Consider the following 26,865-nt stretch of genomic DNA (forward strand, 5'->3'; position numbering starts at 1 on the left):
GAGTGCCAAAGAATTGATACTTTTGAGCTGTGGTGTTGGAGAAGACTCTTGAGAGTCCCTTGGACTGCAAGAAGATGAAACCAGTCCATCCTAAAAGAAATCAACCCTGAATATTCATTGAAAGGACTGATGCTGAAGCTGAAACTCCAATACTTTGGCCACCTGATGTGAAGAGCTGACTCATTTGAAAAGACCCTGGTGCTGGGAAAGATTGAAGGTGGGAAGAAAAGGGGACGACAGAGGATGCGATGGTTGGATGGCGTCACCAACTCGATGGACAGGGGTTTGAGCTTAATGCGGGAGACAGTGAAGGACAGGGAAGCCTGGCGTGCTGCGGCCATGGGTGGCAAAGAGCAGGACAAGACTGTGGAACTGAACCACAACCAAAAAAGGTTTGATGAGAAAGAGAAAAAACTAACGAAAGCTGGAGTAACCCAGGAAAGTTTCTTAGAAATGGCAAGATATGAGCTAAGATTTGAATAATCATGATTTAGATTATGAAAGATCAGAAAGGAAATGTATTTCAGGAAGCCATATAGAGAAAATAAGTGAATAGGGGTGAAGTAAACAAGAAATGTCTCCAAAATCAAGCTATATGTTGCAAACAGTGGCATGCCAATTTATCTTTTGCTATTCTAAAGTTAAAGAAACTAATAAGGCTCAAACTCCTTTAGTCAATTGGTATTAAGGCAAAATGACAAAGTCATGAAAGTGATGTATTAAATGATTAAGTTGCTGTGCTAGTTATACAAGTGTGTTCGGTCTGAAAAATTTTCTAAAGCTGAGCATCTGTGATTTGTGTACTTTTCTATATGTATGTTCCAGTTAATTAAAAGAGAGAAATATAGATTTTAATATGGAAGCGAGGTATAAAATAGATTGATGAGAGCAAAAATATAAAAAAAGACATAAGAAGGAAAATTTATAAGTCATTATAGCTATACAGCTTGAGAAATGAGGATCTATCATTGACAATGTCAGTGAGAGGTAAAAAGGTACCAGGCTTGACCTGATAAATGGATTTAAGGAAGAGACAGATAATACAAGACAAGTTTAAGGTTTTATAAGAAATGAAGATATCAGTAGAAATGGAAGAATGAGAATAAGGAGCTACTTTAAAGAAAATACATTCATTTCAGCAGGAAATAAATGCTTAGGTAAAGCATCAAGGCTAAAAGATACAAATCTGAGAGTCAAGTGCTTAAAAGTGATAAAACTAAGACCGAATGTTGACAAAAAAGCAGATCATTAAGGACAAAGCCCATGAGCATCTGTCAGCAGAGGAGCTGGAGAGAAAAAGCCAAAGGGCAGAAATTAGGTAAGCAGGAGAATAAAAGAGGTTTGACAGTTACAGACACTGAGATTTAAAAAAAGAAGCTGTTAGCAATGTCAAATGTAAGAGCGAGATATGAAAACTGCAGAAAGTCATTATTAGAATTTTCAGGTAAAGCCATCATAGTAAAAGAAGTACTTTGGAAGCTCCTACCACCAATAACAAACAAAAAGAACAAAAAATTGTTAAGGAAAAAAGCAAAAATTTAAACACACCATCAGCAGGTAAAGGAGCACAACTTCATGCCACAAGTTTCAAAGGGAAAAAAGGGAAAGTCCTGGCACTCTCGGCAGCAGCAAATGTGCCCCAAAACCACCCAACTTCTAGAAGAGATCCTGAGAAGGAAGAAGGAACACAATCCTGAGAAGCCACACTGGATACCCCAACATGAAAAGAGGCAGCAGAGACCACATAGGCCCACCAAGGGAAAAATCAAGAAAACAAAGAAGCAAGCTTCTCTGGACCAAGACAGGACCTCAGAAAATCAGGGAGGGCAGCCTTGCCTTGCCGTTTTCCAGGGCTCTGTGAAGAGCTGGTGGATGAGATGAAAGCCAGGAGCGCAGGATGGTTAGTGGACTCTCAGGAGAGAGAGTGTCTCTCAGGGCTCCAGGCAAAGCCAAACTCAGTCCCAGGCAATACCTCCCAGCCCTGGTCGCCAGGCTCATATGACAAATAAGCCAAAATCAAAAGTAAGACCTTTTAATCCCATGGACAGAGGAGTGTAGTGGGCTACAGTCCACAGGCTGCAAAGAGCTGAATAGACTCAGGGCGCAAAGAGTTGAGCACGCAAAAGGAAAACATAGCTTCTGAGCCAGGTAACACGGCAGAGGCCATTTTTCCCAGGTCTGCCCCACAAAACACAGCTGTCAACACTGGGAATAGCAAAAGGGACAGCCAAAGAAGAGCTCTGAAAAGTCGGGGGAAGGGAGGTAGAGTCCTTGGGCCCAGGCCTGGGAGAACAGCAGAGGCAGGGTATCCTGGGCTCCCTCACCCAACAGGAGAAGGTGGTCCATCCCTGGCTGCCCACCCGCTAGTCTGGGAACAAAAAGGCCGTCGGCGAAGGCCAGCTCCCCCGGGATGCCACGGGGGTCCCTCTGGCAAACTGGGGCCAGCCAGCAGCAACAGCAAGGGAGTCAGACAGCGAGCCTCCCCAAAAACAAACAGCCAGGGGAGGCAGTCTCCTTCCCATCGGGGCCTGAGAATCCTCCTTTCCGCCCAGAGAATCGGAACGCGGCAGGAAGAACCAGCGAGAGGGACCAGGCCACGGCAAGAGCCCACAGCAGGCCTCTCCACCCCGCAGGCCCCAGGCTCTCCTGCCCCCAGAAACTCCGGAGCCGCTGCACGGAACTGGCCAGAGGGCTGAGCTGCAGCAGGAGGTCCCGTCCAGGAAGCCCCTGCTCCCCGCGAGGCTAGGGTGCTCCTCTCCTGCCCAGAGGCGGCAGGATAGCGAGGGGCACGGGGAGGAAACCCGATCTCACCCCTTCTCTAACCAACCAACAGCCCAAGAAAAACGCCCTCTGCTCCCTCAAGCAGCACCAGCGAGGACCAGCGGGGAGCCCTCCTGACACCGGATCAAGCAACCGAAACAGCAGCAGGGAGACCCTGACAACGGGCTGCCACTGGGACCGCAGCCCCGAGAACAGGCCGAGGACTGCGTGCTAGACCCGAACAGGGACGGCCGGTCGGTAGAGACAAAAGACTGAAACAGGCCCCCGAGTCTCCTAACCCAACCGACGAAACACCGAGGCTTCAGTCGAAACTCACCTGTCCTATCAAGAACCAAGGAAAAAGAATTACAGTTGAAACAAGACAAACAACTAATACCAACATCAAGATGAATCAGATGCTGGAATTATCAGAAGAGGATTTTTATATCAAACACCATAAGAAACTCTTCCACAATCAGTTACAAGTTCTCTTAAATGCAAAACAACAGTTATAAATTCCCTTAAAACAACTGTAAAAATAGGAAATCTAAGCAAAAAAATAGAAGAAATTTTTTAAATATATGGACATCATAGAAATTAAAAATGCAATAATGAGAATAAAAAACCTCACTAGATGGGCTCAGGAGTAGACATGGGCTCAGGAGTAGACAACAGAGGATACAGTGAATGTAAAAATACAGGAATAGAATTCAATCAATCCGAACAAAAAGAGAAAACAAACAGAAAATAATAATAATAATAAAGCCTTGGGGAACCTGTGGGACAATAAGAAAGACCCAACATTTGGGGACCTTCCCTAGCATTGCAGTGGCTGAGACTCCACGCTTCCACCATAGGGGGTGAAGGTTCAATCTCTGGTGGGAGAAAAAGATTGCATATGCCATGCAGCCAAAAAATAAGTAATATTCTAAAGTCTTAAAAAAATGACCCAACATTTGTATCATCTTAAGTTCCAAAAGAAGAGGAGGAAGCAGGGCTGAAAGAGTATTCAGAGAAATATGTGATTCTTCACGAGTCAGGAATCACGACGGTGGTGTCAATCAAGGACAGACAACTGATCACGAGAAGAGAGGAGAGAACCCCCAGACAGACCCACACAGACATGTTCCGCTGTTTTGTGACAAAGATCCAGAGCAAGTCGGCAAAAGAAAACTAGCCTTCTTAATAAATGACACTGAAGCAGTTAGGTAACTACAGGCTAAATAAAAGGGAAAAAATGAACCCTGACCTAACACCATACACAAAAATCAATTCAAAAGGATCACAAACTTAAACAAAACTGCAAGGCTTCTAGAAAAAAGAAACCAGAAGCAAAATCTTCAGGATCTCAACCTAGGCAGAGTTCTTAGACTTCAAACAAAACACACAATCCAAAAAAGGAAAAAATGGATAAACTGGGCTCATCAAAAGTAAAAAGGCTGCCCTGTGAAAGTACATGTGAAGATGAGAGAAAGATCAGCCACAGGACAGGGAGGAAATTTTGCAAACCAATATCTGACAGTGAACTAGTCCCTAGAATTTATAACAGCTCAAAATTCAACATTTAAAAACAACAATCCAACTAGAAAATGAGGAGACAACAGACATTTCACAGAAGAGGATATAAAAATGGCAAATTAACACATGAGAGGATGTTCAACATAAACTAGCCGTTGGGGAAATGCAGCCAAAACCACGATGAGATACCACTACATAGCTATCAGAATGGCTAAAATAAAATACGACAAGACCAAATGCCTGTATGGATATGAAAAAACTGGGTCACTGATTTGCTACTGGTCAGTAGACAAGAAACGCGTTGTACAGCCACTCCAATTTCTGATTAAAGTTTAACACAACACCGTATGACCCAGCCACTGCACTCTTGGACATTTATGCGTAAAAATGAAAACACACATCCACACAAAAACCTGTACCCAAATGTTCACAACAGCTTTACCTGTAAAAGCCAAAAGCTGGAATCAGCACAGAGACCCTTCAACAGGTGAATGCATACCGTGGAATAATACCCACGTTAAAAGGCAACAATCTCTTGACTCAGACAGCAACTTGGATGAATCTCTAGGAATCCTGACGAACAAAAAAGTCCACCCGTCAGTTACACACTCTATCATTCCATTTATATAACATTGTTGAAGTGAAAAATCTTGGGAAAAGGACAGATTAGGGGTTGCCAGGGTTTAGGGTTTAGAGTAAGCGTGGTTACAAAAGGATGCCAAGGATACCAGCAGTAGTGCTGCAACTGTTCAGTATCTTGGTGGTAGTGGCGGATACGTCAATCTAGACCGGTAATAAAATGCTACAGAGCTTAATATACACACAGCAAAGGAGTATAATGAAAACTGGGGAAATATATGAATAAGGTCAGTGGATCATGTCAATGTTAATATGCTGGTTGTCATAGTTTTACTAAATTTTACTACAAGGGGAAATGGGACCAAATGTAAAGGGATTATTATTTCTTATGATTGCATATTAATCTACAGTTACCTCCAAAGAAATTTCAGTTTTAAAAAAAGTAATGCCCAGACCTCACACTATTGGTTGGAGGAAGAACAATAACGTGGAAAGCATGTCACAGACTTAGGTACTTTCTTCCACAAGTCCTAGGGCAGAGATGCCTGCGTCAACCACAAAGAAGTCGAAAAAAGAACAATAAAAGGAGATTATACAGTCATGTTGCAGACAAGAATTACAAAGGCAGAGCGCAGGTGGGGGTACACTACAGACTTCTTTGTAACCTAAGTTCCAATTGGGCAAGGAATTACTCTGCTCTCTTCCCCCATAAGCACTTCAGTGCTCGAAACCATGCCTTGCATGCTGCTGCTGCTGAGTCGCGTCAGTCGTGTCCGACTCTGTGCGACCCCAAAGACGGCAGCCCACCGGGCTCCCCCGCCCCTGGGATTCTCCAGGCAAGAGCACTGGAGTGGGTTGCCATTTCCTTCTCCAATGCAGGAAAGTGAAAAGTGAAAGTGACGTCGCTCAGTCGTGTCCGACTCTGTGCGGCCCCATGGACTGCAGCCCACCAGGCTCCTCCATCCACGGGATTTTCCAGGCAAGAGGACTGGAGTGGGTGCCAATGCTTTGCAGAGTACACAATAAAAATCTGGGACATGAACTAACCGGTTGAGTCTCCCCTGCCTTATACATGCATCTCCGCATGCCCTACAGTCCACACTTAGCACTCTTAATTCTTTAGGATATTCAGTGATTCTAGATATTAATTCTATCATTACTTGTAATACTGAGTATTACATTTACAACCCTGATCTATAGCTTAGAATTCAAACCCCTTTGTCTGGTAATCTAAGATGGTCTCAGATCGCCTTCCACCCTCAAAAACAGCATCACAACTTACTACCTATGGCCCCTGAATGTCTCACCATCATACCTCTCTGCCTTTGGAGATGTTGTTCCTTCAGTCTAAATGTTTCTGTCCTTTGGCCCCCTGGAGAATTACCAACAACTAACTGTAAAGCCATTTTCTCTGAGACCTTCTCTGACCATCCATAAAACCATCACTACCCAGGACAACTTAGGTGTTCCTTTTTCTCAGCTCTCAGGGATCATGTATGCACATGTGATTAATATAACACTTCTCATAGTATAATTATTTGTTCAGGTGTATCTCTCCCACCATACTATGATCTACATGAAAATAAGAATATTACAGATTTTCATCTTTTATCACAGGGGCTAATATTACTAACCCATATGCAATAGTCATTCAATTAATCAAATAATTGCAAGAGTGAATTCATTTTTTAAAAAGATTTATAAATGAGATTTTAAAACAAAAATTTCTATAATTTAGTGGATACTAAGTACAAATCGGGGCTTCCCTGGTAGTATAGTCATGAAAGAATCTACCTACAAGGCAGAAAACTCCGGTTTGATACCTGGGTTGGGAAGATCTCATGAAGAAGGAAATGGCAACCCACTGCAGTATTCATGCCTGGAGAATCCCACGGACAGAGGAGCCTGGTGGGCTACAGGCAGGGTGTCACCAGAGTCGGACACGACTTAGCAACTAAACCACCACCAACTACAAGTCAGGCAGAAATAGAGTAATATACAAAAAGACATGCATGTTATTAGCAAAGATGTTCATTTTAAAATACCATCTTTTTAAAAGGTAAAACTAATAAAAATCCTAAAAAACTACTGACTTTTCAGTTCAGTTCAGTCGCTCAGTCGTGTCCGACTCTTTGCGACCCCATGAATTGCAGCACGCCAGGCCTCCCTGTCCATCACCAATTCCCAGAGTTCACTCAAACTCACGTCCATTGAGTCAGTGATGCCATCCAGCCATCTCATCCTCTGTCATCCCCTTTTCCTCCTGCTCCCAATCCCTCCCAGTATCAGGGTCTTTTCCAATGAGTCAACTCTTCGCAACTGACTTTTAGACTTATTTAAATCTTTCTTATTTAATGGTATTCAGTTTGGTATTTAGGATTGAGTAAGTTATCTCAAATTTTCAATTCACCATAAATAGTGATTAAAGACTTTAAAAGAGCCATTAAAAGTTGCCATATTTTCAAAAATTAGAATTTCATTCTGTATAAAATACATCTGTAAATACATAGTACTTAGACAAAAACTGACATTATTAAACAGCAAACTATGAAACAGATACCTAGTTTCTTTGGGAGGACAATGCAATTCCAATGGCATATTTTATAAGGATGTGTTTAAGTATCTGTTCTAAAATGCCTCCTGATTTTCAACTTTTGGCTTCACAACTGCCAAGTTTTTTTACATCCTCCAAATACACAGATGAAAATAACGTTTTTATATAGCATAAGGAAACTTTAATCTGTATTTAATAATTCCTTTCAAGTAAGGGGAATTTATTTTAACACAGATGCTATATTGTAGTCAAAAATATTTCCTTAAATATTTCCTTTCTTAACACTGAAAAAAAATCAAATATACCATGGAAGATATGCTTATTTAGAAAAATCAAAAGATAAGTGAATAAAAGCTGTGTAAAGAATCAGGAAGCCTTTCATTCTTCCCCCAAGACAGATGTTCACAAGCTAGAATAAATTACAGAGTTTGAATCTATAATCCTTAATTAATAAAACCTATCAAATCAGTTTATGGTTCAAGTTACTTTATCAGAATATGTTTGCTCATTGATAAAGACTATAAAACCATTAACAAAAATAATTACTTAACGGTATTTACCTTTTATATGCTTCAATACTGACAGAAGTCAAGAAACCGTAACTATCTGAGCAGAATTTTAAGCTGCTTGCAGTAAGACAGAAAAAAAGGTCACAAAAAGCCACTGAGTATGCAAGTAATAACCACAGTTACAAACCAAAAAACTGACCTCACATGAATACAAAACGGGGTGCTTTTTCAGAAGCAGTTAAGCAGGCAGAAATGAACGGTCAGCAGAGTTTAACTACAAAGACAACGTCATTCATCACCAGTTAATACATACTGACCTTGACCGCCTTTCAGATATGGATCCTAAAACTCCTCCTACACTTTCCTTATTTCAAAGTGTCACTTTAGATTAATTCAAAATAAAAGGTGCTTTTATCTTGCTGGCTTTTAAACTTGTCTAATTTTTTCTGGGTTTTTTAACTGCAGTATAACTGCTTCACGATGTTGTTAGTTTCTGCTGTACAAGGTGAATGGGCTATATCTATAGCCCCTCCCTTCTGAGCCTCCTCCTGCTCGGGCAACCCTTAGGTCAGCACAGAGCAAGAGCTGAGCTCCCCGGGTCACACAGCAGCTCCCCACCAGCCATCTACGTCACACACGGTCGTGCATACACGTCAGTGCATCCAACTGAAGCTGCACTAGATTAGCAGACCGCCTGCTGGAACAGCGTTAATAGACAACGATGTTTCACTAAGACAGAACACTGAATAAATTTCTGCTTTATTGACTATGCCAAAGCCTTTGACTGTGTGGATCACAATAAACTGTGGAAAATTCTGAAAGAGATGAGAATACCAGACCACCTAACCTGCCTCTTGAGAAATCTGTATGCAGGTCAGGAAGCAACAGTTAGAACTGGACATGGAACAACAGACTGGTTCCAAACAGGAAAAGGAGTATGGCAAGGCTGTATATTGTCACCCTGCTTATTTAACTTCTATGCAGAGTACATCATGGGAAACGCTGGGCTGGAGGAAGCACAAGCTGGAATCAAGACTGCCGGGAGAAATATCAATAACCTCAGATATGCAGATGACACCACCCTTATGGCAGAAAGTGAAGAGGAACTAAAAAGCCTCTTGAGGAAAGTGAAAGAGGAGAGTGAAAAAGTTGGCTTAAAGCTCAACATTTGGAAAACTAAGATCATGGCATCTGGTCCCATCACTTCATAGCAAATAGATGGGGAAACAGTGGAAACAGTGTCAGACTTTATTTTTGGGGGCTCCAAAATCACTGCAGATGGTGACTGCAGCCATGAAATTAAAAGACGCTTACTCCTTGGAAGAAAAGTTATGACCAACCTAGATAGCATATTCAAAAGCAGAGACATTACTTTGCAAACGAAGGTCCATCTAGTCAAGGCTATGGTTTTTCCAGTGGTCATGTATGGATGTGAGAGTTGGACTGTGAAGAAAGCTGAGCACTGAAGAACTGGTGCTTTTGAACTGTGGTATTGGAGAAGACTCTTGAAAGTCCCTTGGACTGCAAGGAGATCCAACCAGTCCATTCTAAAGGAGATCAGTCCTCAGTGTTCTTTGGAAGGACTGATGCTAAAGCTGAAACTCCAATACTTTGGCCACCTCATAAGAAGAGTTGACTCATTGGAAAAGACTCTGATGCTGAGAGGGATTAGGGGCAGGAGAAGGGGACAACAGAGGATGAGATGGCTGGATGGCATCACTGACTCGATGGATGTGAGTTTGGGTGAACTCTGGGAGTTGGTGATGGACAGGGAGGCCTGGCGTGCTGCAGTTCATGGGGTCGCAAAGAGTCGGACACAACTGAGCAACTGAACTGAACTGAACTGAACTGAACTGAATAAATTCTGTGTGAGGTTATAAACAAATGAACAACATGTTCACTTTGAAATTAACTTTTTTTTTTCATTTTAATAATGTATTTGAAATACTGATATTTAAAATTATTTGGGCAGAGCAGGATTATTAACAGATTTTTTTGTGTGTTTTAAGATAAACCAACAGGTATTTATTGAGTAATCATGGGAGTGATACTGTTAGGGATGCAAAGATAAATAAAATCCTGGATTACTGCCTTGAAACAAGTTACGATGTATTAAGAACAAATGCAAGGAAGCCTGGCTCTATGGTAAAGAATCCACCCACCAGGCAGGACGCAGGTTCAATCCCTGGGCTGGGAAGATCCCCTAGAGAAGGAAATGGAAACCCACACCAGTATTCTTGCCTGGGAAATCCCATGGACAGAGGAGGCTGGAGGGCTATAGTCCAAGGGGTTGAAAAAGAGCTGGACCTATTTGCCAGCATATTCCTCAGTGCCGGGAATATCAAAATGCATAAAAGTATAGCCCCTAGTCTCAAGAAGTTCACCACCTACTAAGGGTAACAAACAGGAAACAAACAAACGCCATAGGATTAAACCGGTTCACAAACACAGATCGGGTATAAGCTCAGTGGGGATATATCCAGAGAGAATCAGCGAAGCCTTCGCAGAATGTGAAAGCCTGAGGTACAAAGTGCTACAAAGACAAGAGAAAGGAAAGAGTACAGCTGAGCAGAGCACTCAAAAAATCTTTACTAAGAAGAAAACATCATTTCACAATCATATGTGTGTCATGCTGTACACCTTAAACTCATACAATGCTGCATATCAATTATATCTCATTAAAGCTAGAAAAACTATTGTTAATTAAAAAAAAGAAAATCCCTGGCAAGCCTAGAGGAATAGTCACGAAAGGAGCACATGTACACGCACGTCTCTCTGCAAATGTGTGCGTCGGAGGCAGCTTGGGAAACACTCCTGGGTTGAAATCCTAACCTAACATGTCATAGTTGAGTAACTGTGCATTTTAATTAACCTCCTAAAAGATCTTATCTTTAAAATAGGGACAGTAATACTAAGGTTGCAGGGCTGTTATGAAGATTAGAAGAGATAAAGTATTTAACATATAAGGCTTTGGAGAGACATTAAAAAGCAGTCATTGCTAAGAAATCATGAGAGAAAGTGCTACTCAAGACAGAACATGGAGGAGCAGGTGATGGGAGAGGGCTCCTTTCTAAACACAAGTCTGAACACAAGCAAAGACAGCAGGTGGGAAAGTGGAGACCATGTGTGTGAACCGGGCCAATCTGAAGGAAAGCGGGAACAAAAGGTTAAAAGGATCAAGTGTGGCCACACGGCATACAAATCTGTATGTCCTAACTTCTAAAAATATGTTATCTAGGTTCAGTTCAGTTCAGTTGCTCAGTCGTGTCCAACTCTTTGCAACCCCACAAACCACAGCACACCAGGCCTCCTTGTCCATCACCAACTGCTGGAGTTCACTCAAACCCATGTCCATTGATTTGGTGATGCCATCCAACCATCGCATCCTCTGCCATCCCCTTCTCCTCCTGCCCTCAACCTTTCCCAGCATCAGGGTCTTTTCAAATGTCAGTTCTTCATATCAGGTGGCCAAAGTATTAGAGTTTCAGCTTCAACATGAATCCTTCCAATGAATATTCAGGACTGATTTGCTTTAGGATGGACTGGTTGGATCTCCTTGCAGTCCAAGGGACTCTCAAGAGTCTTCTCCAACACCACAGTTCAAAAGCATCAATTCTTTGGCGCTCAGCTTTCTTTATAGTCCAACTCTCACATCCATACATGACTACTGCAAAAACCATAGCCTTGACTAGTTATCTAGGTACCTCTTGACTTTTAACTCTTCCTATATGATCAATTATTATAAAAGAGTTCAATTTTCAAATTAAGGCCAATTTTTTTTTCCTTTCAAAGAGAGTTACGATGTAGGGAGAAATAAAAAATAATTTCTCTTGCAGAACGTTTCCAGTTTCCAATGAACAATTTCATCCCTGTTCCATATCCCAGACTCTTGAACCAAAAGTCTCACCCTTCTCTGGTCCCTTATTTTTTTCAGGTTTTATCTGAACCAATTCTAGCTCTAATTTCAGCACCTCAATGATAAATTGGTCTAAACTGCAGGTCAAACCGTTACCGTGGTTGCCTAGGGAAGGAATCTGTCTTTTTGCTCTGGGTCTCAATAAAAGACTTTCATGCATTCATTTATTCATCCAATAAGTACTTCTAAAAAATCTACAATACGCCAGACGCTGAGTGAGGTCCTGAGCACAGAGATCAGAAAGGTTCTGGCCGCAGCCTCGGGAAGTTTACGAGAAGAAAGGAAGAGCTCTGACATCAAACAGTGACTGCTGTAAGGAATCCCTGTACCAAGTGCAGTAAAAACACAGACGCACAACAGAGGCCCAGCTGAAGTAAAAGGAAGGAAGAGCCTTCAGAGACAGCCCCAGCACGCTCAGAGCAGCGCTTTCCTCACTGCCACTTTCTTCCTTTCCTCCCTGCCACTTTCTTCCTTTCCTCCCATCCAAAATATGACTCTCCCCACCTGGAAAATATTGCTAAAATCTTACCTCCTACTTTCTCCCCGCAAATCTCCACTTGTTCCTAAATGCCGTGTAATGCTTAAAGAAAACCAACTAAATCTGTGAAACTCCAAAGCCAGCAAGGAAGAAAGGAAGACAGCAGCGACTGCAGGCCAGTCCTACGCAAGCACCAGAGGGAGCAGGTACCGAGGTCTCTTCTTGTGCTTAGCTCTGCTGGCCTCCACGCTCTGGCTTATGTTATCACCAGCATTTCAGCCTACTTCCCCCTTGAAACTGCATTTTTCAAAGATGAAAACGTAGGCTGCTACAGCCTTATAATGTCCACAGCGATTACATACACATTCCTAAGGAAAAACAACTGGTGAGGAGCTGGGAGTGGGCCATGGTGGGTGGGGGAGTAGTTCCTGCAGATTTCCGTTGTTTTAAGCGAACTTTAATCGCCAGCTGGTGCCCACCTGCCAATGCAGGAGATGCAAGAGACGCAGGTCTGACCCCTGGGTCCAGAAGACCCCCCGGGCAAGGACCTAGCAACCCACTCCAGTATTCGTGTCTGGGAAGCATACTGACACAGAAGCCTGCCGAGCTACAGTCAGCGGGCCACAATGAGTCAGACACAACTGAAGCTACTTAGCACACACACATGTACACCAGTGGGCTGAATACAGCATAAATCTCCTAGCTCTTTTTTTTTCATCTTTCACTTTTGCAACGAAATGTAAAAACCTCAGCAAATGTATATTTAAAGCTGGAATGATTAAAAAAATAAAAACTCAGAATAAACAATTTTATCTCCAGCAACCTTAGAGAATTGGAAGGAAAAAGTAAATTGCAAATAACTTTTGAATGAATAATGTTCCATGAAACCAAGGAAGTCTCAAGAAAGATATTAAATATACATAAACTACATATTGTAAAAGAAAATACAGATAAATCATGAAAAACAAAAAAGGTGGGGACTGTTTAAGATTAAGAGAATAAAGAGATAAGAATCAAATGCAATGCATGAAACCCAATTGAATCTTGAATCCAAAAAACTCAAAAAAAAAAATGTTCAGGGACAACTAGGGATATATGTATATGAAACATTACATTAAACATATTCTTAAGTTAATGTTAATTTTCTTAAATAAATACTGATATGATAATCATGCAAAAAATTACCCATATTCTTAGGAAATACATGCTTAGTTTTATATCCTGTAATATAATTAAGATATATATTTAATATATTTTCAAATGGCTTTTAAATAGATAAATGCATAAAGAGAGAACATGTAGCAGCGTGCTGGCAGTGAGCAGACACAGATGGATGGTAGTGTGGCTGCTCACCGCCAGCACGGCCACTTCTCCGCAGCACTGAGCGCTTTCAGAATGAAACTGAAGGGGTGGCAGAGCACGCGGGGCTGCCGGCTGGACCGACGCGCCAGGTAAGGGCAGCACCAGTACCAGCAAATGGCAACCCAGCACTGTGACCCTGGGCAGCTCGCGGACCCGCTGGAGGCCTCAGCCAAGCTAAAAGAGGAGGGAGCGGATGGTCTCCAAGGTAACCTTCCAGCTAAAAACCCCACTACTCCACGACTTCCTCTCAGGTCTAAATTCAAAAGATAACCAGATATGAAGACACAGGACTGTCAATAAAAACATTTAAAACAGCTAGCCAAATGCCTGGCACATAGAACACAGAACAATAAATATTAACTCCTCTCTTTTGAAAATATTGTAAAACTTCTTCAGCAAAAAAAAAAAAAAGATATGACTAATTGACTTATAAAAATAAGTAACACAAAATTGGAAAGATCTACTTTAATATCTATTCAATTTCTACTGAATTAAAAACTGTCAGTTTGAGCCACAAATAAAGCAAAACAAAGTATTAACTAGTACCTGGAACAAATTTGTCAGATGCTTTTATTTCCAGCACTAATGCTATTTGTAGCATTATAGTTTCCCTTTTGGAAAAACAACCAATCCTTGAGGTAACAGGAAAGATAATAAACTAAAAAGATTCTACACCTGATGCTAGCATCCACACAGTTGCTCAAAACCCCAAAATCATCCTTGAGTGTGTTGTCTCTTTCCACACCAAAAATACCCGTAGATTTTTTTTTAAAAGGAATCTCAAATTCATTCATCTCCCTCTTGTTGCCAGCATCTTATCAGGGCACCACTCTCTCTCACCTTAGCTCCTAAAATTGTCAACTTTTACCTTCAGCCCACTCAGTCCATTCCTCACAGAGTACTAGAATAATGATATTATTTAAGGAAAAATCAAACGACATGCCAAACCCTTCAAAACTCTGAATATTTCTGTAACTTCCTCCTACCTATCTTGGTTTCTCCTACTATGTCAGCCACACTAAAGTTTTTTCTGTTCCTCAAATTCACCAAGCTCTTCCCTCCTTCAAAGTTTCTGTACCCGCTATTCCTCTTTTTTCTTTTTCTCCACTCAGCTTTATTGAAATATTATTGGCGCACAACATATGTAAAGTTTAACTTATACAAGGTGACAATTAGATGCACGTATATACTGTGATGACTGTCACAAGTTTGGTTAACATGGAGATACCTTCACATAATTACAGCTGTGTTTGTGTAGCAGGGGTCATAATATTTCAAATCTACTCTTGAAAATTTTCAAGCATGCAACATTTTTAATTAAAGTCACCATGTTCTGCATGAGATCCGCAGAACTTACTCATCTTATAACTAGCAGTCTGTACTCTGACCAGCATCTCCCTATTTCCCCCACTTCTCAGCCTCTGGCAACTACAATTCCACTCTATCTCTGTGCGTTTGGCGTTTTAAGATTGCGCATAAAAAAGCGCGCGCACACAGCATCTCTGTGTCTGACTTATTCACTCTTCTACTCTTTCTAATGAGAACGCCTCCACCACCAAAACTACCACCGCCGCCGCCCACCCACGCAGCCTAGGCGACACAGCTCCTCACACACACTTTCCCTTCACTCCCAGCTCCTCAGAGGGGCTTCTCGTGACTCCGCTATGTCTGAAGTGGCTCCTGAGACCGTGTCTCCAACTCATTTGCTTCCGTTCAAAAAATATTTACTGCAATTCATAATTACTTTGCCAGGTTATTTTTTCACCTGTCCCAATTTATAGAATACAGGCTTCCCTGGTGTCTCAGTGGCAAAGAGTCTGCCTGCAATGCAGGAGACCTGGGTTTGATCCCTGGGTTGGGAAGATCTCCTGGAGAAGGGAGTGGCAACCCACTCCAGTATCCTTGCCTGGAGAATCCCATGGACAGAGGAGCCTGGCGGGCTACAGTCCACGGGTCACAAGAGTCTGACATGACTTAGTGACTAAACCACCACCACCACCACCAATAACCTCAAGAATATAAGCTGTAAGACAGGATATCCAATTTATCCATCATTATATCTCCAGAATCAAGAAATTCTCTGATCCTTAAATAGAAGTCTATTACTGTACATTAAATTAATGAATAAAACAGTAAATGAATATAGGACTATGTTAAAATAATGGACTACTAATGCCATTAGTAGAAATACAAAAACCAGAAGGAGAAATAAGTCTTTGAGAAGAAAAATAAAATACACGGAGTTTGGTGCCATGTAGTTGAAAATAAGGGACTGGTGAGCACCCAGGTCAGGGAAGAGACACAGACTGGGCTTTTGCTGATTGTGTTCACTGAAAAAAAAGAGTAATTACATCACAGATATTAATAGAATTCAGGATAAATGCCAAGCAAAAAAAATTAATAACACAAATATAAAATGATCGCAGCTTGCCTAGGCAGGAGAATAATCTAACATAAAGAACACTATGAAATTAAGACAAGCCAAAACTGCTTCAGTTTGAGAGAGAAAAAAAAAAAAAATATATATATATATATACACGTGCATGTGTGTGTATATATATGCATAGATATTTAGTAATTTACTAAGAGTAAAGTAATCCTACCTTACTACCATTCGTTGCTGGCCATATCTTAGCTAAAGTAGCAGATCCATGTTGAAGGACAAAGCATTAGGGGAGAGGAAGACAGTTGAGGAAACGAGCAATGAAGTCTCACAGGGAACAACCACAGGCCTACGCAGAAAAACACGAGCTGCAAGAAGAGACTGAACGAGTCAGAACTGGTCCCCGAGGACAGAAAGCTAAAAAATGGGCACACGGAGTACGGTGGGCCCCTACAGTTCGCCAGGCTCACCACACTGAGAACCAGGATCGTCTGCTTACCTAGCCTGCCCATTCTCTGCTTCCTCTCTTCCCTTTCTTTCCACAACTTTCCCCATGAGTAAAGCATTTTATCGTCTCCCCAACCTGTATCTTCAGTTTTGAAAAGGTAATTCACGTTTTTCCTCCATTTTCACAGCATAAAACCAATTTCAAGTTTGAAACATATTAGAAGAAGCAAATTTTTAAATATTTATATGTAATATGTTAAGATATTACAGCCTAAGAAATAACTATGTAAGAACACCTTCGTCAAAGGCTGAGAAGGTTTGGGCAGGATGCTCCTGGCAGACACCTACTCTCCCTGTCTAGCATGACTCAGTATGCCAGGGCAGAGCACCAGCACTGGCTGTCCTCGCAACCCTGGGAGCTGGGAGGATCCCTAAGATGTCCCTTGGCCATTGACTCTCTTCTCTGCCACTGATGCTGAAATCTGAGGTTTACACCCCCATCACAGCTTCTCACTTTTTGTCTCATGCCTCCGTATTTCCAACCTTGACTTCTTGGTTTATAATCAACTCTTTTCTTTCAAGCTTCTCTTTTTTGTTTGCCTCTTTTATATCCTGTCATCTCCCCTGCTTCCCTCACATGAATCGCGTGAAACATACAGATGTCATCAATAAACATCTCCAACCTTGGCTCAGATGGTGAAGAGCCTGCCTCAGCAGAGGAGACCGGGTTCCGTCCCTGGGTCGGGGAGATCCCCTGGAGAAGAGAATGGCCACTCACTCCAGAATCCTTGCCTGGAGAATCCCACAGACAGAGGAGCCTGGAAGGCTACAGTCCACGAGGTGGCAAAGAGTCAGACACAACCGATCGACTAACATATATACTTCAACCGGTAAATAGCATTACTCCTTTCTTGCTGGTCAGGAAACTAACCAAACACAGTACATCAGGAAGTACTTCCAAGTCTCCCACTCATCTAAGCCCTTTACCCGCTTCCAAAAGCATTCCTTCTTTGCCCCTAGATAAGCATTTCACTCCCAGATGTGGCAAGGTTCTCAATGCTTGATGGGTTGGACATCTACATACAATGACAGTATTATTATAATTCCTTCTTCCACTAAACCGTGACATAATTAAGGACAGGGATTATTATCAGTATCTCACACATACAGTCAGCACCCTACACACACAGCCAGCATCCCACACATACAGCCAGCATCCCACACATACAGCCAGCATCCCACACATACAGTCAGCACCCCACACATACAGCCAGCATCCCACACATACAGCCAGCATCCCACACACACAGTCAGCACCCTACACACACAGTCATCATCTCACATATTCAGTTAGTACCCTACACACACAGACAGCACCCTACACACACAGACAGCACCCTACACATACAGTCAGCACCCCCCACACACAGTCAGCACCCTACACACTATAGTCAGCACCCCACACAGTCAGCACCCCACACATACAGTCAGCACCCCACACAGTCAGCATCCCACACACACAGTCAGCACCCTACACACTATAGTCAGCATCCCACACACACAGTCAGCACCCTACACACAGTCAGCACCCTACACAGTCAGCACCCTACACACACAGCATCCCACACATACAGTCAGCACCCTACACACTACAGTCAGCACCCTACATATACAGCCAGCATCCCACACATACAGTCAGCATCCCACACAGTCAGCACCCTGCGCACACAATCTGCATCCCACACACTACAGTCAGCATCACACACAGTCAGCATCCTACACACACAGTCAGCACCCTACACACACAGTCAGCATCCCACACATACAGTCAGCACCCTACACACACAGTCAGCACCCTACACACTATAGTCAGCGTCCCACACAATACCTGTAACATTACAGCCACCAAACAAGTGACTACCGAATGGATGAAATTCCAAGGTGAATTAGGACTTCCTCTGATTTAAGGCTTTAACAAGCATGGTAGCATTAAATGATAAAGTCAATACTTGGTATTGATTAAAATGGTATTTAAGTATGAAACTTTTAATCACGACTTCTCTCTTAAACTGCTTTCAATACAGTATCTTCAGTCTAACCTTCAGTATTATAGTAAACAGTATTACTTATAGATTTCGCAGAAACAAAACTTTAGTGAATGTGTGCCTAAGTGTAGACATTACATATGTCATCCAATTCCACCTCAAACACAGACTTCAAATTTACTGGACAATTCATTTAACTTAAAATTTGTTCAGCTTCTCGATCAGCAAAGGAACTTGAGAACTGTCTCAAATTCCATATTCTAGTCTCTCACTGTGATAAAGAAACATGACTTCCAAAGACCTAAGAACACGAAAGACAATTATTCAACTGGGACTTCATATCTGACATTGAGAAGTGGCAAACATCTCACTTAAGGAAGTTAGTGAAAGTACCCGTTTGTTACTTATACATCAGCCTCATAACTCAAGCCTTTTCTATAATCTTTATTGTTCAATAAAAATTCAATATTATTCAATGAAAAAGTCATATTTTCCATTTGAAATAGTTTGGGTTAAAAATAAGTAACAGCTTTCAGGGTAGTAGCTCTAAATGGAATATTTCCTTGTTCAAACAAACCCATGAATAAAACTTAGATTCCTTGTGTTACTTCAAAGGTATCATTATCCTTATCAGAGCCCAGCAAAGGTTTCTACAGACAAGTGAAAGTGTGTACTAATTACTCTCTAGTTCACCTTAATCATCGCCACCAACGTGGTCAACTGCACAGGCTACCATCTCTAACTTACACTCATAACCAAACCCAGTTCCTAACCCCTGACCGTGCTTCCCTTTGTGAGAGGACTAGGTTGACACGGGAGAGAGATCCAGGGTGCAAAACAGAGACACACTCATTCTCGGGGCCGTGCAAGCGCCACTCTGCAGCTGCATGACCCTGAAAGTGAGCACTGACGCACACTGGGCATCCTGGTCTCCCTCACCTCGCCCCAGTCCTGGCCCCGCTTCTCTTGCTAAGCTTTCCTCCTCCTACTTCTCTAATTAAGAATGTCCCGATTCTGATAAACCAAAATCTAATTCTGACAAACCAAATATCTAAAATTAGGCAATGAATTCAGATTTCATTTTATATTCATGTAAAACCATGTTTTCAAAGAAAATTTCTTCTTCATGACATGATGTCAGGTGAAAAATAGATTAGGTAGGGATAATATATATACAATATATTATTATACAATATAATAATATATAATAAGGGCCTAAGTCTTAAAGAAAGTAAGTTGCAGGCTTCCCTGGTGGCTCAATGGTTAAGAACCCACCTGCCAATGCAGGAGACACAGGTTCAATCCCTGGTCCAAGAAGATCCTGTACCCCAGGGAGCAACTAACCCCGAGCTTCACAACTACTGGGCCTGTGCTCTCGAGCCCAGGAGCTGAAGCCACTGAGCCCGTGCGCTGCAACTACTGAGCCCGTGCGCTCCAGAGCCCACGCTTCACACCGCAATGAGAAGCCCAAGCAACGAATGAAGAGTAGCCCCCACTCGCCACAGTGAGAAAAGCCTGCGCAGCAACGAAGACCCAGCACAGCCAGAAGCAAAGAAATGTATTTCTTAAAAAACGAAAACTGCACGTTTATGAGATTGACCTGTTTTGTCCTCACTTCCAAGGCAATGGCAACCCACTCCAGTGTTCTTGCCTGGAGAATCCCAGGGACGGGGGAGCCTGGTGGGCTGCCGTCTATGGGGTCGCACAGAGCCGGACATGACTGAAGCGACTTAGCAGCAGTGGGCTCGGCTGTGTCCAGCTCTTTGCAGCCCAGTGGAATGCAGCCCGCCAGGCTCCTCCGTCCATGGAATTTCCCAGGGAAGAATACCGGAGCAGGCTGTCACCTCCTCCAGGGTATCTGCCCGACGCGGGGGTTGAACCCGCGTCTCTTGTGTTTCCCGCGCTGGCAGGCGTGTTCTCTCCACTAGCGCCACCTAGGAAGCCCCCTTTCTTTGGGCAGCAGCGTTTCACAGTTTTTTTCCGCTGAACTACCCTTCTCGGTTGTCAATCTCTGTAGCGGGACACTAATCATTCCCACTCCTAAGTTCCTGGAATAGGTGCGGGGGTCCAGACATCCAGGTCTGGACCATCAGCATATTCCCTGCCCCAAGCAGTAGTTCAGGGATAAGCATGTGGCCCAACTGGACCGGTAAGACTCAGTCGGAAAATGCTATAGGAACTAACTGGAAAGACAGCTTTCAGCAGAGACAGCGAAACTAAAAGAACACAGGAAGTTCCTACTTGACAGCGAGCCAACCCAAGAAGCACCGGGAGATAACAAGAGGAACGAAAACGGAGAACATTCTGTCTCTAGATTCCATCACACCTTTAGTTCAGTGAGTTCAGGTGCAGCTGCTGGAATTCGGAGTTACTGCCGGGAAACAATTCTCCTCGCATTTCTCAAGTCCCTGCTCAGAGTCTCCTAAGGAAAAGGTACGACAAGGATACCTGCGTAACAGATATAAATGGGAAGAGTAACTCCCTAAAGATAGGGACCTCCAACGAACTTTAGAGAAATAAAGTCCTTTTCTTCCCTTCCCTGGTAGACATTCACTCACATTCTTTTCTTAACACATTCCTTCTGCTACACCGTATTTTTTACCCATACTGACCAGTATTCTAGGTCACTAGATCTAAAGACACTTTCCCTCCCCCTCAGACCCGCTCAGTGAGTACTCTCTCTCCCTCTGCAGGGGGTTCTCAGCCCCACCAGTACTCCACACTTAGTAAGATCAGGCAATAAGCTGCTTCTGGTGGCTCGGTCACGAAGTCGTGTCTGACTCTCGCGGCCCCGTGGACAGAGGAGCCTGGCAGGCCAAGGTCCATGGGATTCTTCAGGCAAGAAAACTGGAGTGCGACGCCATTTCCTTCTCCTGCATTGTAGGCAGATTCTTTGCCAGCTGCGCTACAAGGCTTATTATTTTATTCAAGAAATATTTGCTGGGAGGCTTCTAAGCTGTATGTCATGCATTTTTCTATACACACATACACACACACACAAAACAGAGGGGTAGCCCTCTAATATAGGGTAAGAAGTGACTGATCCGTAATCAGCAAAACATCTAGTAAACTCACAGCTCTTGAAAATCAGACTGCTTGCCTACTAAGAATGGAACAGGAGGACACTTAGTAAAAATGCCAGGATGTTGGTATATTGCCTACTATGCCACAGTCTTTAGTAAGGCCCTTCAAAAAGGCGGCACACTTTGAGTCAAGTCTTAATAAAAGGAAAACCTTTTCAGTCTTTCACCGCAAATGCAAGATGGCTGATAATCCTGCAATTTACAATGCTGAAAATCAAATATCCCTAAACTAAAATTCGTGTTTTTAACCACATAAAATAAAAGGTGGGGAAACCCTGGTGCTCCAGGCCCCTCCACAAACATCCTAGCAAAAGATGTATCAACGCCCTGGGAGCAGGGACAAATGAGCTGCGCACTGTTACTTCCAAGAAGTTGCTCAGAGTGGCCTAGAGATGGAGGCCAAGATGAAGGTTCAGAAGCCTAGGGCTTGCTTGATTTCAAATCTCTGACTATTGACACACTGAACTGGGAAATTCTTTGTTGTGGGAGGCTGTTCTTAAAATGGCAGGATGTTTATCAGTGCCCTGGGGCACTACCTCTCCACGCCAGCAGCACCTGCCTACTCACCCCTCAACGGAGCCCCTATTGTGACAATTGTGACAATAATAATGTCTGCAGACATCACTAAAGGTCCCTGGAGGGTTAAAAAAAAAAAAAAAAAAAAGCCACCTGTTGGAGACCCACTCACCGGCTTAGGGTGGCAAAGTTTAGAGACATTCAGGCAACAGTTTGATCCAAAGACCAGGGTTTGGGCTTTGGGAACTTGGGAGAAGCTGATCAAATACAAATAAATCAGAAACTTACTAAGTTCATAAGAAAGCTGTATTGCCAAAGAAACTCCCAACAAAGCTGTTACTGCCCAACCCTCAAAATGCCTCCCTGGACTCGAGCCTCTCAACAGCAGAACGGCTCCTGAGGCCACGCAGCCCCCAGCAAGGACATTCTTCTCAACAGCCATCTTGGCCGCGACCAGGAGGAAACAGGACAACGACCTTCCTCGGGGCAGAGAACGGACAGACACGTGCTAACCAAAAATCTGATTCCACTGCCAAGGCGAAGAGTTCGTGCCACCCTTGACCGATGAAACATGTACACAGCGCGAACTGGAAAATCTCCATGGGTTTCTTCCCCTTTTTCTCTTTTCTGATTCAGAGTTTTTATTGCCCTTAGATTCTTCTTCTTCTATCACCGAACACTGGCTTTATTATAATCAGCTATATTTATGACTGAACCGTAAGTTCCTTGACCCTAAGGCTGTCTTTTCAAACAGAACTGAGAGAAATCTCCCAGTGATCCTAGACTTAGGCAGTAATTAAACAAGTCTCTGGGTTGTCCTCCTCTGCTGGGCTCAAGTGGTAGATGCACTGGAAGCTGCAAGTGAAACACTGCAAATCGTTAGGGGAGGGCGTGTTTTCAAGGGTCTCTATGGAAGGGAGGATGCAGAGGCCAGCTGGGAAGACTACGGTGAAAGCCTTTCCATCACGCTGCTCCAGCATCCACTCCCTCTCCCCTCGGTCACAGGACCGTCCTCCTGCCTCAGTGGACCTCCCACCCGGGCTCTCCGTCTACCCGGCTCCCACCCCGGGACTCACCACGCTTCCTAGTCTCAGCTGCGGTAGCTCATACCTGATTCAGATCTGGGTTATCACCATATGCTAACTTCCCAGACCACAGGATCAAGGATGAAAAAATGACCCAATTCCTTCAATGAAATGCAATCCCAGGGCCTTTGCTAAAATTACGAGTAGGAAAAGGGCTGTCTAGGCTGGGCTTGCTAACCTGAAACAGTGTTAAGCCAACAGGGAGCGCCACAAGGAAAAACTCTCCCTGAAAGCACATCTAACAAGAGAGAGCCTCCAAGGTGGCGGAGGCCATCGTTTGAGCCCCTCAGCCATCCACACCTGAGGAGACTACACCCCTCTTGCTCCCAGTGCCCCGAGACACTGTGAATGGGGTTTTGGTCTCATGCAACTGAAAGATATTAAAAAATCTAATATCAGTTACCAGCTATCAGACAAAAATGGTGTTAATTTTCAAACCGAAAACAAAACAAACAACCTGAAGCGATATGAATTAAACTCAGTTCAGTTCAGTTCAGCCGCTCAGTTGTGTCCGACTCTTTGCGACCCTGTGGACTGCAGCACGCCAGGCCTCCCTGTCCATCACCAACTCCCAGAGTCCACCCAAACTCACGACCATTGAATCGGGGATGCCATCCAACCATCTCCTCCTCTGTCGTCCCCTTCTCCTCCTGCCTTCAATCATTCCCCAGCATCAGGGTCTTTTCAAATGAGTCAGTTCTTCGCATCAGGTGGCCAAAGTATTGGAGCTTCAGCATCAGTTCTTCCAATGAATATTCAGGACTGATTTCCTTTAGGATGGACTGGATATCCTTGCTGTCCAAGAATTAGAATTGTTTGCCTAAATTCACACCCCTAATCACTGGCAGCACAGATCCAGCCCTGAGTGGGTCTAGCTCCAATGCTCTTTGCACGACATCTACTCTTCCTCAAGAAAACAGCGTGAAAACTCCTCCGTGCTTTAAAATCCCCTGTAGCCAAGAAGTAAGACCTTACCTGAAGCGAATATAGCATTTGCTAAACAACCAAAAAAGGAAGAATCCCACAACTTCCTGCTTTCTGTCCCATTCCTGCAACAACTTGCCTCCTGAATAACACAGAACATTTCTGCATTGTTTTTATAACGTAAGCTACTGTAAGGACGTGTAATAGCAAGTGTCTCTAAGCAAAGCCACGTCAATCTTAGGGTAAATCAGATCCAAAATAATAATAGAACATCAGAACCTTAGAAAAAGGCCATCACCACAGACAAGCGACTATTCTGTTATAATTAATTGTAAAACTCAGAAAAGGACACCCAAATCATCTTATAAGTAAGAATACTATTATTTTGTTAGTATTTTAAGATATTTGTCAGAATGACATAAACTTGTAAAAAGGAGCAGCTACTTAGAGTGAAATCTCTTTCAATATTATTGTTGAGTGTGAGAGAGAAGGGAAATGGGGTAGAATTTATGAATATAAGACCCCTGACATTTTCAAAAAATCTAAAAGCCATGAGAATTTTTGATGGCTCTTGAACATTAAATAATGATGTTTCGCAAGTCAACTTTTGTTTCCCTAGATGTACACTCACATCCAGAGTCAGTGGGTTCACCATTCCATTTTAAACAGATTGAAACATGTCTATTCTCTGGCTATCATCTACCACTTTCTGATGCCTCTACCTTTCGTTCACTTCTAGCAGTTGCCTCCCTTTTCAATAAATTTTTTTTTACAAAGCAGCAACATTTTATCACTTGACAAAAGTTATTATACAGGATAACTTCAAACTGAGAACACAGTCAAGGTGACATGCAGACACTGGGCAGCTGAGTGGGGTCATGAATATCTCAGGATCTCACTTCCAATAAGAGGAAATTATTTCAGTAACACTTCAGATATTTCAACATGAACTTTGAGTCACTCCCAAGTGGATGAAATTGCTGCTAAATCCAGGACTGCTAATGGTTCACTATATTTTTACGTTTATCCTTTATATGAAAGACCTAAATTCAAATCCCAGGTACCACTTTATTGGAAAATCTCCTTGGATATGACCTAAGATTGGTTCCAGATCACAAAATGAAAATACAAGTTATCCAATCTACAAGGGTGTGATGAAAATCAAAACAAATGCATAGAAAAGTCTAACGTTTTCAGCAAGTACTAAAGAAATGCCAATGCCCCTCGCTCATAACAATATCTAAATCCATGCAATGTACCCAAAAACTTTTACAGATGGAAACTGCTTCTTACTTTGAGGTTAAAATGTTGAGGAGGGGATAAAGGGTTGTGCATAAAAATAATAATACAATATATATGTGGGTGCGTGCATACTGTTGCTTCAGCCCTGTCCAACTCTTCGTAACCCTATGGACTGTAGCCCACCAGGCAGGCTGCTCGGGCCATGGACAAGGCAGGAATCCTCCAGGCAAGAATAACAGAGTGGGCTGCCACTTCCTCTTCCAGGGGATCCTCCCGACCCAGAGATCAAACTCACGTCTCCTGCATCACCTGCACTGCAGGCAGATTCTTTACCCACTGAGCTGCCTGGGAAGCCCATACACATACCTACATACATGTGCGTAACTACTGGTAAGAGAAAGAAATCAGTCTCCCGCTTTGTAAAAAGCTATATTATATTTAAGTCTAGGTGAAAATTCTTATACTTTGTTCAACATAATCCTTTATAAATAATCGGGATAATGATTTATCAAGTTATTTGTCATTAAAAATTACCTGAGATGACTGCATTGTTCTATTACCTTTAATTCCTCTTCTACTGCCAACTTATTCAATATATAGAAAGCAAAGAGGCTTGACAAAGTGATGGTACTTAGTCAGAACATATGAATTTGGAACAAATTCACAATGGATTAAAAAAAAAATACAACAGTGACTGGATCAGAATCATAAGAAATTCCACCAGACACCACAAACTCTACACTAAAACAAACAAAAAGGTAATGCTTAACATGTTTCTTTTGCTCCTACCGAAGCAAAATTTTCAATCCTCAATGAAAGTTAAAATGATGGCTAATCTGTATAAGAATGTATATGGAAAGCATGTGATTCTGAAGCAAATATAATTCAAGAGAAAGTCAGAATACTGTATAAACACTCTCAAGAAGTAATCGTGTGGCTGCTAGGGCAGCGACCGACACATCTGTTGCCAAAACTGAATATTGGTAGAAGGGTCAAATGCATTTTTGTTTGCAGAATGTGAAATTAACAAAAAGCCCGAACGCCTGACGGGAAAAGCTCGGGAAACCCTCCCAAGCAGAAGACATTCAGAGAGCAGAAGGGACACAAACTCCTGAGTGTCCGACTGCTGTCAAATATCACCAAGAAACAGCAGCAAGCAGCAAGCACCAGAGGGACCGAGGACGAACTCTTCAACTTCGTGACAGTGCAGCAAGCTTTGCAATCAAGCCAGAAACACTTTTCTGGTCGACAAACCCACAGACAAGAAAAGCCAAGTAGAAGAAACTTCATATGTACACTAACAACGTAATGTAAAGTCATCCAGCCTTCATTTTAGAAGCAAAAAAAAAAAAACTGTTTAACAACTTTGAGGACTGGAGTTTTATTAAGGACTGAGAATTATTAAGGGTCTGAAGGGATCACCTGAACTTTTCAATTAAATCTGACTGCATTTTACGAAGGTAA

General features: G+C 42.7%; 1 protein-coding gene across 6 annotated transcripts in view; it reads right to left on the reverse strand.

The window, feature by feature from the left end:
* FER (FER tyrosine kinase) overlaps window positions 1-26,865 on the reverse strand; it is a 475,518-nt gene that overhangs the window by 436,996 nt on the left and 11,657 nt on the right. Inside the window, exon 2 of one of the 6 annotated variants that reach the window (XM_040239698.1) lies at window positions 20,878-20,999. The exons of 1 other annotated variant lie outside the window; for it this stretch is intronic. Coding sequence is in view for 4 of the 5 variants with exons in the window: in XM_040239699.1 (XP_040095633.1) it covers window positions 16,280-16,290 (11 nt within the window). In the remaining variant the exon portion in view is untranslated. Of the gene's footprint in view, window positions 1-16,279; window positions 16,899-20,877; window positions 21,000-26,865 lie in introns of those variants that run through there. 4 more of the 6 variants (XM_040239699.1, XM_040239695.1, XM_040239700.1 and 1 more) reach the window with 4 other exon arrangements.

Source organism: Oryx dammah, unplaced genomic scaffold, assembly GCF_014754425.2.
Source record: "Oryx dammah isolate SB20612 unplaced genomic scaffold, SCBI_Odam_1.1 HiC_scaffold_5, whole genome shotgun sequence".
NCBI classification, from domain to species: Eukaryota; Metazoa; Chordata; class Mammalia; order Artiodactyla; family Bovidae; genus Oryx; species Oryx dammah.